Genomic DNA, 12,960 nt, shown 5'->3' on the forward strand with positions numbered 1-12,960 from the left:
AGAGAGTAGGAAATCCTTCTCACCCAGTAGGATGTACACTAAATGTTAACTATCAGGTGAGTGTGTGTTCTCTGTGTGACTTTGCTTTGCTGCATGTAGCGGCCGTGTAGCGGCGCGAGGCAGGTGTGTGACTTTTCCACGGCATGCGCTCGAGTGTGGACGGCGTGAGCAGGTGCCTGCGCGTCGTACATGTGTGATTTAGTGGCAGCCCGAGGCTCCGTGTGGTTGCGCGCCTGAGGATGGAAACAGTGGCACACTTACTCTGGAGATGATGTCAGGTTGGAGTTTATCAGACAAACGGTAATTACAAATGTCATCTGATTAACTGAACCTCGCCCCAAACGGAGGCTGGTTAAAGTTTAATTGTCCGTTTATCTGACAATATGACTTTGGATTTGTTTTGAAGGCTCCATAAAGCAATTAGCAGATTACTGGAATCATATTTCATGCTCAGCTGGAAGCAGATTGGTCGCTGCCTGTGTTGACAAGCGCACCGAGTACGAGCAGCTACTGAGTCAAATATCTGAGAATGAGCGTGAATTCTCTCTGATTGTCATTGAAAGTCATTTTTAATGCTGTGAGCAGCTCAGTGGTGGAAGAAACTGAACCAGAACCGTGTTTGTGTTTTTACCTCATCTCAGATTTGTGTGCTGCATCCCGGTGATAAAGGACGTGTTTAACCGTATTACAACAAACTGTATTCTGTATTCTCAAGAAGTTATAGTAAAGGCAGAAAATCTACCAAAACCTCACCAAATGAAAATGACACGACTCGCCTGGTATCACTGGAGCCAAATGTTTATTTGATTTGAGTTACTTCACCTTTTAAAGGTCAATATGTCATAACAGGGCATCAAGAATGTTTAGACAATCCTAAAAAAAATGTATACAAAAGTCCGATTTCCTCCTGTTTGCTGGCTGATACCTTATCGAATGTGCTGCGATAAGGCAACTGCATGTAGATGAAAGTAAACACTCAGCGCTGTAGGAGTAGAATGTGATTCGTGGCCAATTTTTTAAATCCAATTAAGCATGCTCAGCTTTACAAAATGGAAAAAAAAAAAAAACCCATATGACTGTTTCCTTCTTTGCTTAAAAGGTCAGGGTAGTCCAGCTCAGGGTTAAGAACAAACCACTTCCCTGTGGCAGGCAGAGATGCTTCCTCTCGTTTCTCATCACATGACACTGCCAGAGGTTCCCCTTTACAGGAAGCATTGTTTCACAACAGCCCCAACAAGTGTATTTATAGAGTTGCTAAGCGAGTGATGTTGACCCTTTTAACGTTTTTGGATGTTGGCACAACATATGCTATTAACTAAAATTTGGAGTGAAACGCCCAATAACAAGTCAAGGACGCTGCAACAATCTGAGGCACATTTGTGTACTTGTGTGTGTGTGTGTGTGTGATGCCTGTGGGAATGATTTGTTAAGGAGGAAAGCCGCCGCATTTAGTTCTGTCGGTGCGTGTGCTTGTTTGTTACGGGGAAAATAAATCAAATTTGCTCTCAAGTACATAATTAAGGACAAAAATTCAGTGGAACAAACACAGAGCGTGCTGCCGATCCATCACTCTGAGCTGCTTTCTGTTGAAATGGTTGCTATCGTCAACTTTCCGTTGGAAAGAGAGATGCTGCCCGTTAGATCTTAACTAACACACAGGCAGCTCGTACAATGTTTGTCTACATCAAGAGACTTTTGGCTTTTCTTCCAAACAACTTTAAAATATTTCACTTTGTTGCTCAAATGGCGGTAGATTGTAGTTATTTTACAGCTTTACTTCTATTAATTTCCCCCTTTGTTCTGCCCTTGTCTCGGTCCTTCTTCTATTTTTCCTGTTATTGCTCCTTAAACTAATCTTAAAACACAAAATCCAGTTTTGACAATTCAAAATGTCAACTTCCTGACTTTGCACGCTTGATCAAAATTTACATTTGACTCTTTGCATCTTATATTTCCTCCCTGTTACTGCCAATTTTAGCCAATTAAAGGATACAGACACTTGTTTCGTCATGGTGTTAAGTTCTGCTGACCATGGCTGTATTTAAAACACACAATGTCCGTTTGTCCGCACACAGGCTTATGAGCTGCTTTAAAGCCAAAACCACCAGGACGGCACAACAAAATTTAAGAGCTGCCTCTCGGGGATGTTGTTGTCTCGTCTTCCCGTCATCCTGAAACCACAAAGTCGATCCCCAGCTGTGTCACCCATTGACTCACTGCTGAATGTAAAGCACCAGCCCTCTCAGCGTCTGCTGATTCAAACCAGCCTCCTGTTACCTCTGTCCTTCGCTCTGTATCTCTGTCTCAGCAAATTTACGAGCACAAAGTTTCAGATTAGCAGGGCTGGACGCTCTGTTATGTCACTGAGACACACAGGCAGTGACCTGACCGAGCTGTGACACGTTATCAGGATAAAAGTCGTTGCATTCGTTTTATTTCTTAGCGTGCGAATGGCGCACTAGGCCAAACTATGAAGTGTGTATCTTGACCCTTATGTGTGTGTGTGGGCCTGTGTTTACTTCGACGTGCCGCACTTTTAAACTTGTGAAAACCTGTTTGAATTTCAGACTTCATTTTTATAAAATGAGGTCATTTCGTCTGGCGTTGCCTCTTACTTAAGTTTAGTTTAAATCAGGGCTTAAGATTACCTTTAGAGTAAAGTTGAGGGATTAGGGAAGGAATTTGATCAATGGTCAGTATGAGGCAAGAACAATGTGTGTCTCAGGCAATAAAAAGGACTTGCGCTGTGAATGTTATTTTATGTGTCAGACTTGTTTTTGTAGGTAAATGATCTAAATGTTGCTCATCTAAACAACACTCCTTTCCACTCCAGGCAACAGAAGTTAATGCGAAATCTTAATCCTCCCGTCTTTACTTAAACTTCCCGTGTCCTGATAAGTAAACGTGAGCTGAAGCAAAAAAAAAAGCTGAAAATAGACGCATTAATCTCATAAAAGTGACTTTGGGGAGGGGGGAGATGCGCTGAGCGATAGCAGATGTTTGTCTCTGCTGTGTTTTTCCCACCACTCCATCTTTCCTCATGTCACAGTCTGCACCATCATGGCCTCACCTTAACACCGCATTTGTGTTTACACAGGGATCGGAAATGGAAACACTAGCGCTTGTGTGTGTGTGTGTGTGTGCCTGGAAACAAGAAGCTGCATGTGTGCGCGCTGATGTGAGGAAATTCTGTCTGTTTCATACTCTTTTTTTTTTTTTAAAGTGTTGTTCAGGCTGATTGGAAGAGGCCGCCGTCTGGGGTTAGGCATGAGGCTCGTTAGGGAACGAATGCATAATGTGAATAAAATTCCTCGCACAAGTACAAACATACAAACTCGTGTGTGTCCTGAAAGCTTGTTGACGTTCCAAGAGAGTTCCTCTATGATCTCATGCACTTAATTTGCTGCTCAGGTAAGCCCTGCTTTCTGCCTCGACATGTGTGTTTGTGACTGCTTTAGTCAGCTGCCAACATCATCATCATCATCATCATCATCATCAGTGGGTGCATATTACTACATTTCCCCACTTTGATCTCAAAGCATAATAAAGATGGATACCAGACTAAACGCTACGAGTCACCGAGCACTCAGAGTTGACCGTAAGACGGGATGAGGTTCAGGTCCGTCCATCTTTACAGCTCTACTGTAAACGCTTCCCTCCCAGACTCTGAGTGGTGCTGTAATAAAAGCAGGGGGGGGGTTTGTAATTGAAGCCAGCTGCTATTAATGGAGACACTCATTAATGCCAGCGCTGCTTGTTTACTTCACCGGCAGACACGTGACAGATGTTCTCGTACGTAGACAGACTTCTATAGTGACGACTGTATAAATCAAAGCGTGTGAGGATGTCGTAAAACCAGTAAGTGTGTTTGACAAACACATGTGGTTTCATTCTTGCCTCACTGCAGCTGCACACCTTCAAGGAACAGGCCCGATGAATTCCATAATCCCACTAAAGCAAGATGTTGGCCTCGCATGACGCGGCTCAGACAGTAATAGGGCTGGACTGGACGAGCCTTTAGTGATTGACATGAATGTGGCAACGTCAATATCGAAGCTGCTCGTCTTATATTTTGTGTTTTTTGGGGGGCATTTTGATACCAGTTTCCTCATGTACTATTTAGAAAAAGTTCTTAAACTTTTAGTGCAACTTGTACAAGAATGAATATTTCAAACTATCTCTACTTTTAGATTGAGATGAGCTATTTTCATGTTGTACCCACTGCTGTATATATCATATATTAGTGCGTTCCTTGTGCTCTTTTCATACCGTTTATACTGAAACATGCTGTAAAAAAAATGCACCTTACTGCTGCCTTTTCTCCTTTAGTTAGATATTAAACTCTGTAGAATGACAGTTAAATGTAATCTAATCTAATCTAGAGAACAAATATTTTAAAAAAGCTTTCTTTGCGTTTATTTTTTTGTTTATAAAAACGTCCGAGCTGCACCAAAAGTCACATTCTTTGAACTATTTACCACAAATGTGCTTTTTTTTTAGTTGATCTGATAAAGTGATAATTTAAAATAAATCAATGAAATCAGTTTGTGCAACTTCCTAAAGAAGAAAACTAATTATTCAAACAAAAGATTGATGGTTGGAAAACAGGCCACTGCTCAGCAAAGTCTTTCAAACTGTAGAAGTGGAGACAAGTTTGAGAAACATCACTAAGAACATAATAAAGACCATAATGCACCCAGACAGTAACCAGCTGATGGTTGGTCTTTATCGCTACCTCCACCAGTTTAACTTCTTTATCTGGTGAAGGTGCAGCTGAGCAGTGAACCCAACATCCGTTATACTTTTCCATTTAGAAGCACAAGACTTATATCACAAGATATTTATTCTAATGTATGTTTGTAGGTGTTTGTGAGATCATCCAAAGGGCTCAGAGTCATTTGGTGGAGTCGATTTGTGCTTAAAGCATCCAGAGAACTTCATTCACATCTCTTTGTCATACTTTTAACTTTAATATTTTTTATTATACTATAATATCTTCACATTACCGGCTATTTAAATGTTCTGTTGCTTTTATTGTGGCTTTTTTCTAGCAGTTCGATTTAATGAATCATAAAAAGGGCTGTTCAGTCAGATGGACACCGTGCTGACTTAATGTGTGTGAAACACAGGATGCTGCACAAAAAGGTAGATTGAAGCTGTGAGAAAAATCCTGCTCTGCCTTTTTACATAACGCAGACTAAACAGATAGATAGTCAGACCTTATCTGGTTTAGTCCAGTGGCAATGATTTAACAGGAAGAGGAACAGCCATGAACTTTTTCTTTTTTTTTTCTTCTTTTTCTAGGGAATAAGATTGTCAAACAATTACAGGATACTTTGCAGTGGGTGTGTGTGTTACTTTACAGTTCTCTATGGGGAGGAAGTTTTGGGGAGTGATAAGTTTCGGGAAAAGAATTAAGTTGACAGTAATTCAGTTAGATAATGCGCTTACATGTGTGTAGCAGGAGGAGGACATTAAATGGAAATGGAGAAATTTGCAGGCAAGTCGTGTTTGGAGTCTGTGCACACACACACACACACACACAAGCTCTATTCTTCTAACACACACACACACACACACACACACACAGAGAAAAGCAAGGGGATTCCAATCCGTCACTGAGATGACATCACAGCCTGCCAGTAATAAAAACAGCTAAACAAGGGAGTCCCCACTTCCCCTCCCTCCTACACATCCCACACAAGGAACAGGGAGAGTAGCGCCGGGGCGAGCGAGCGAGAGAGAGAGCAAGAGAGAGAAAGAGAGAGAGAGAGAGAGAGAGAGAGAGAGAGAGAGAGAGAGACCCTTTTAAGGGGGTTCACATGCACACGATAGAGCACCGACACACGCTTTAGCTGTGTCTCCATAGTGACCAGCTTTACTGCCCCAGCTTGGGGAGGAAATGCCAAACTCCAGAGCTGCTCCAGCAGAAACACACACACACACACACACACACACACACCCTCACACACACACACAGCTCCATTCTAATCCTCTGTCCGGCCACGACGGAAAAAACCTCTCCTCATCTTATCACTCCGCCACCTCCCTCTGTCCATTCTCTCCTGTCCTGTCCATATTTTCCCTCTCCCCTCCCTACTCTCTCTCTCTCTTTGCTCTCTCTTTGCTCTCTCCCTCCCTCCCCCTGTCAGTGGCAACTTCATTGAAGTAGACGACAGAGGTAAGTGCACTCTTTCCCTCTCTCTTTATGTGCTTTAAGTTTCACTCTGGGGTTTGTTTTTTTTTCTTCCCTCCACAACAGACAAAAGGTCAGGGTTTTACAATCAGTGCTGCAGGTCCTGCAGATATGAAATGTGCACTGTATTCCACACTCGTGCATTGTGTGTGTGTGCTTTACCAGCTGTCATGTGCACCTACATGGTGTCTGCCAGTTTACTTACCCTGGTAATAATCAAACAATCGTGCGTTTGCTTCTGTGCTCTCAGACGGGTTATTTTGTTCAGTGTTTTCCATCTCGATAGCCGTGTGAATACAAGCAGCTTGTTGCATGCTTTTTTTTTTTTTGGTCCCTTTATGAAGCGTGGATGAGTGCAAGCAATCTAAAAGATGTGTGCACAAGTGTGTGTGTGTGATCTCATTTGTAAACGGTGGAAACTCAATGAGTTCTTAGGAAGGAATGGGAGACGCAGTCGCCAGATATATTTGGGATTAAAATAATACCTATACAAGGATGTTATCAGTTCCATTTCCCCCACACTGACTCATAGCTATTGTCTTAATAGGCTTCCACAATGTTAACGTTATCTATAAAACTGAAGCCAAATGTTCCCATGTTTTTCATCAACAGTTCAGCTATTTTCAAAGAGCAAGTCTCTTTTTTTTTTTTTATCATTCTCCAAACTGGAAATCCTGTTTATCTTTCAGCATTAGCTAAATACTTTGGTGGAATTCCCTTTTAAATGCACTGTGGCTGAAATAACAAAACCCCCCGGAGAATCAATGAGCAGCCTGGCGTGAGTTCAGACGTACGAAATCAGAAATCCATCTGTAGCCCTTGGTTACAAAACAAAACAATTAAACAGTCAGCGTCCAACAGGCTCGTCTCTCTCTCGTCTGTAACATACAAACACACATGCTGTGACATCACTCACATCTGGATGCAAGGCTGGCGAACGCACACTCCCCACCACCACCACCACCACCACCTCCCCACCCCCCGTCCTTCCTTCCTATTTCTAATCTGTCCCCATCTTTTTCGTTCCTCTGTCCACTGCCCCTCTCGCCTTCCTGTCTGTCTGTCTGTCTGTCTTTCCGCCCCCGCTCTCAGAGATGAAAGAGAAGAACCCCTGGCACACGCCTGTGACCATCATCATCACTGTGATTGGTGTCATAGCGATTGTTGCCTTGGTGACGGTAGCGGTTTTGCAGAACAGGCCCGTCCCCCAAAAGTACAAGGTATGGAGGAGGAAAGTACTGAAATGTTGTAGCCTATTCCCTGTGTGGGAGCATTGCATCGCGATCTCAGTGCAAGGTCCACGAGCCAAATATGGCTTCTTGTCAATATGACCTCAACCTGTACTACTGGTTTTAGAAATTCATCACCAAATATGGCCACGGGGGATGTTGATAAAGATGTTAAATCACCCCTGGGTTTTGTCACAAATGCAGCTTGACTCTCACAGCTATTATTGATTGTCGAGGGTGCAGTTTTTTTTACAACAGGGCTGTCTCCTAGTTTACAAACGTGCATGTTTTGCTGATATAGTTCCTCTGCATGTTGTGCAATCATGACGTGTTTAAAGCTGCACGTCTGACATATAACTCACCCAGAATTAATGTCACAGAACGCTTTAACTGGAATTTCTCCCTGTGTCTCTATTCCAGTATGGGATCGTGCTGGACGCCGGCTCATCCCACACAGCTCTTTATATCTATCAGTGGCGTGCAGAGAAGGATAACAACACTGGCCGAGTGGAACAGACGCATTCCTGCAAAGTCAAAGGTACGGTACAGGTCGCACAAGTGAAGTGTCGCTTCACTGGGCCCCACATTCAGTTGTGCAATCTTTAATTCAAAATGCTGAAAATATACAAGTGCATGCAATCACAGGCTTTAATGAATGTGCACAAATATTTATATATTTCACTCTCTGTTGCGGCAAATACATGAATAAGTTAATGAGATATTTACTGAGCGGTTGTAAGTTGGGATTCATTAACGCTTTCATGCTTCATGAATTAGCCATTATTACGAAGCTGTTAGGCTGCAAATGCCTTTAAGGGACGTGTAGCCTCATCCGGCAGTATAGAAATCTTTATACCAGACAAACCAGCAGCTTTAAGTCTGCAGCTAACCATCAGTTTCACTATCACGATGTCTTTAAGCTCATGGGATGACACATTTTCTCTTCTCTGACTAATCATTTAACAGGAAATAGTTTCCACTCTAAACTTCCTCTTCTATAAAATGATGTCTGCAGCCAACATCTGCTAAAAACTCTTTAACTAACTTCAGACCTGCTGTATTGGAAGAACCTCTTGCTTATTATTTACTAACTTCAGGGAGTGCAGACCTGACGGCTCGCTACAGAATTTCCCAGTGATAAATGAATGGGCTGAACCTTGTGTAGTTGTAAATGTTTGGTCTGGATGCTCTGCTGCTGTTTTTCCAAAAGGTAAAGTTTACAAAATGTGAGTTATGATAGAGGTGGATACGCACAACATGGCAACCACAAAGTATTCCTAAATACACAGCCACCTGCCAAGCAGCTGAGAGGTGAAGGAAACCGTGTTGTTATCCAAAAGTGACTCTAATATATACTGATTGATAATCCTTTTTAGTGATAGTCAGACAGAAAATATAATTTGCAGAGAGATATTTGTGAGTGTTCGCTACGGACAAGGCAAAGACAGACTCACTACTGAGTGAGAAAACAGATGGATACTGTCCTAATGCAATCAGATAATTAGGTATTTTCCTACCAATGTGTACAGTGATGGAGCAGAAAGATTTTAGAGGAAGGTCAGTCAAATAGTCCTGTGTGCAACTGCTGACCAATTAATACATTCCTCTGCGACAACTGTGAAGCAAGAGCTTATAAAGAAATTGATAAAAAGACGTGTTCTTCTCTGAGTTCAGGCCTTTGCATGTCTAAATAGTACTGTGTACGTTTGGTTATCTATAGATATATATATACATATAAGTAAACAAGGGTTTCTTGAGCTTGTTTTGGTTTCTATGAACTAGAGCCCAACGGATTTTTGGGATCAATATCGTCTTTACGGAATAAAACATTCCGATATAAATAAATTGGCCGATATTCTTTCAATATATATACAGAATATATGTTGAAAAGGATGAATGAAAGGGTCATTCTTTGCTAAATTATCAACAATGTATGTCACAAACATACATACAATTACTTTGCAAATTATCTTGAAGACACAGCTTGACTCTGCACCACCGTCTGCTCAGCTGCTCTGCTGCATGTGCTGCACATAAAGAGTATTGTAGTCAAAGTCGGAGCACATTCTGCTGGACAAAGTATGCGATGACACCAATTTGCATTTTTCTTTCCTGCATTATGTTTTCTAAACAAAACAAACTGGTGGATATTTGGTTAAAAGTTGCGAAAGATGGAAGAAAATCTGCAGCATTAGCTTAATTTTGTTTGGTGGTCTCACCGTGACAGCAAACTAAGTCACTGCATTGGCCAAGAAAGGCTCCAACACCCGCAAATTCTGTTTATTTTTATGTGTATTAAACAACCAAAATCCAGCTGGTTAATTAGTGAGCTATAAAAGGTGCTGACTGGCCTGTGGAGGGAGCCAGGCCAGCAATCTTCCAACTCTCCTCCTTAACAAACCAGCTATTAATCATTCATAAAGCCATTAGTCACACAACAACAATTCTTAGACAGTGACATCGACACTTTCTGCATGTTTCTGTGAGGTCATGTTATACTTTGTACTGAGACAAGCTCGACTCCACCTGTGCCTTTCTCTGCTTAAAGAGCAACTTTCTTATGCAACCAGTTGTTCTCCATAAAGCAATTAACAACACAGCATAATATTAACTAGTCCGTCATTCCTGCTGTTAGCTTCACCTCTGTGAGCTTATTTTATTGCTAATTTTCAAACATCAAGCGCTGTTTTTGCATCGATTATCAAAGTGTAACAGCAAATTCCCATCGACAGCATGATCAACACTTTACTCTTTGTGTATATTTTGTACTCAAACTGACCCTTATCTTTATTCGACCACATATTTAAAGGACTAGCCAGGTGATGTTGTAAGCTGTGGCCACATCATGTGTATTAAGAACACATAGAAAACACAGATTATCTTATCTGTGCACCTAAAGACTGACGCAATCCATCCTTTTACAAAAAGAAATACTATGAAATGACTGTCTTTAGTCTTGTCACTGGATCTGTAAACAGCCAGAACAACATAGAATAAAGTTGTAGCTCATGAGAGACACCCCCGACCAGAATTAAGCAACTTCAGGATCAGGCGTTTGCTAGAACATAAAGCATGCTTACAGTAAGAGGACACCTTGATGACGCCTCCATCGGGTTTTCTTCTGAATGTACAGATGACCTTCAGTTCCCAAGAAGTCTCGCCTTTAAAGAAGGCCCCTTATTATGTTTTATGGCTGCTAAATTTAGGATGAATGACTTTACCCTTCTCTTGACATTTTGCTCTCCTCATAGGTAAAGGCATCTCCAGCTATGCGTCCGAGCCGTGGAGGGCCGGGGAGTCTCTGACGCTGTGCATGCAGGAGGCCGAGAAGCGGGTCCCCCACAAGCGCCACCATGAAACGCCCCTCTATCTGGGAGCCACTGCAGGGATGAGGCTGCTCAAGTACGGCGCGCACATGACGCAACATAAAACCTGCACACATGAAAGAAAAACACACGCCTTTTCACGGTGACACTGTTGTGATCTTATCCCACGTCTCTGAACTCTGTAATTATGTTTGCACTGGCAGCCAAAGTGCTGTTATCTGGAGCCCTTTCCATTCGCAAATTGTCTGATTTATCTCCACGCGAACGTCACTGCCAAAGCAGCGAATATGTTTTCGTCGAATCCATTATGATACAGTCTATTTATTATTTATGGAGCTGCTGTATCGATTTGAATTATGGATGTGGCTCACTCTAATATATTTGCAGTATGGAGAACAGCTCGGCGTCTGACAGGGTGTTTCAGGCGGTGGAGAGAGCCCTGCAGAAGTTCCCCTTCTCCTATCAGGGAGCGAGAATCCTCAGCGGGCAGGAGGAGGGCGCCTTCGGCTGGGTCACAGTCAACTACTTGGATGATCGCCTCACACAGGTCTGTACGTGTCGATCTACGTACAGGTCCGTGCACATTGGTCCACTTTTCGGTTGTGTTTTTGTCTAGTGTGTCAGTTGGTGTGCTCCTGCTGTGCGCTGACGTCAATGCCTTTTTGTCTCCGTCGCAGGGCTTAGAAACCACAGGAGCTCTTGACCTTGGCGGGGCCTCCACTCAAATTAGCTTTGTGTCTGATAATTATGACGGATCGGAGTCACCCAGCAACTCTGTAACTTTCCGACTCTACGGAAATGATTACAACCTGTACACTCACAGTTTCCTGTGCTACGGGAAAGACCAAGTCCTGCGAATGGCGCTGGCACAGCAGACGCAGGTAAACTTACTTGGCTTTCCTCTGCCGCACTGATGGACTGTTCAAATTTAATAAAAATCTGAGAGGATTACAGACTTAATAAGCTTTGAAAGGCATGATGTGCTGAAATATGCATCGACACTTTAAATTTAATGAGCTTCCTCGCTGTGTCTCCGTTACACCTCTCCATCTCGCTCTCTCTCCTAGTCAGGTCCAGGAGCAATATTAGATCCCTGTTTCCACCCGGGCTACATGGAGACCAAGAACTACTCCGTCCTCTATGACAGCCCCTGTGTGTCAGACAGGAAACCCCAGGGAGCTCCCTCGATCTTCAATCACACGGGGAACGGAAACTTCAGACAATGCCAGGAAGTTGTCAAAAGAGTCTTCAATTTTAGTTCCTGCAAATACAGCCGATGCTCTTTCAACGGAGTCTTCCAGCCACTGCTGCAGGGGCCATTTGGGGTAAGATAACGCAATTCACTGCCTGTGAGACATTTGTGTTATTTAGACCTGTATGTTGTGTAACCAACGCAGCAGTTACACAACACAGGTCAGTGTCAGGTTTGTAATCTTTGAAAGTGACAGTTTACCAATCAACTTCTGCTTCGGTCTTGCTAAACAACAACTTATTGAGAAACAAGTACTTCCCTTCAAATTAATTTGCTTAAAGGCTCAATCCGACCAAATCGCAAAGAAAAACACTGAAGATGTGTCCACGCAGTGGGACGTGGACGGTTCGGTCTAACTGGGACGCCGTTTCTGGAAAGTTAAAGCCGCATTTTGGTTCCCATTAATGTTACTATAGTGGCTCTAAGCATCGTGTTAGCTTTGCACAGCTCTACATACAATCAGTAAAAGCTCATACAGTTAGCGCAACCGCCGTTACAGATCTGCATTTACTGTCAGTCACAAAAAACAAGTGTTTAACATGATCAGTGTAAATAATCAGTTTTCTGAGGAAAGCTGCAGGGAGGTGATGCTAAAGTGCTAAACTATCACATATTGATAAGCGGCTTTGAGAGACTCCTCATTTCTCACATTTTCCAACGACGGAAGCAAAGAGTGAACCTTGGAGCCACAACAGCGACATAAATCAGATATACAGCTGTTTGAAATAAACTGGAAATCTCCTCTAACCATCCAGAAGCAGCGCTCAAATTACACCGAGTCATCCAGACCTCAGTGTGTGAGAAGGTTTTCTTGGAACTAGTTTCTATCAAGATATACTTCCAGTAAATATCTTATTAACAGGGATGCTGCTGATGAAATGAGGACGAATTCCTACATAAATAGAACTGAAACCACTATTTGGGTTGTAGTTGTGGCTTTAGAGCGGAAACTGTTGT

The 12,960-nt window shown here is 42.6% G+C and overlaps 1 protein-coding gene across 4 annotated transcripts in view; it reads left to right on the forward strand.

Annotated features, from left to right (window-relative positions):
- Positions 1–8: 8 nt before the first annotated feature.
- entpd1 (ectonucleoside triphosphate diphosphohydrolase 1) overlaps positions 9–12,960 on the forward strand; it is a 19,974-nt gene continuing 7,022 nt past the window's right edge. The window contains exons 1-7 of one of the 4 annotated variants that reach the window (XM_008285114.1): positions 9–300; positions 7,289–7,416; positions 7,846–7,963; positions 10,677–10,827; positions 11,139–11,298; positions 11,429–11,632; positions 11,819–12,076. In XM_008285114.1, the coding sequence (XP_008283336.1) occupies positions 7,291–7,416; positions 7,846–7,963; positions 10,677–10,827; positions 11,139–11,298; positions 11,429–11,632; positions 11,819–12,076 (1,017 nt within the window). In that variant the 5' untranslated portion in view covers positions 9–300; positions 7,289–7,290. Of the gene's footprint in view, positions 301–5,139; positions 5,146–6,172; positions 6,182–7,288; positions 7,417–7,845; positions 7,964–10,676; positions 10,828–11,138; positions 11,299–11,428; positions 11,633–11,818; positions 12,077–12,960 lie in introns of those variants that run through there. The other 3 variants (XM_008285115.1, XM_008285113.1, XM_008285116.1) reach the window with 3 other exon arrangements.

This window comes from Stegastes partitus, unplaced genomic scaffold (assembly GCF_000690725.1).
Source record: "Stegastes partitus isolate 25-593 unplaced genomic scaffold, Stegastes_partitus-1.0.2 Scaffold387, whole genome shotgun sequence".
Taxonomy (NCBI): Eukaryota; Metazoa; Chordata; class Actinopteri; family Pomacentridae; genus Stegastes; species Stegastes partitus.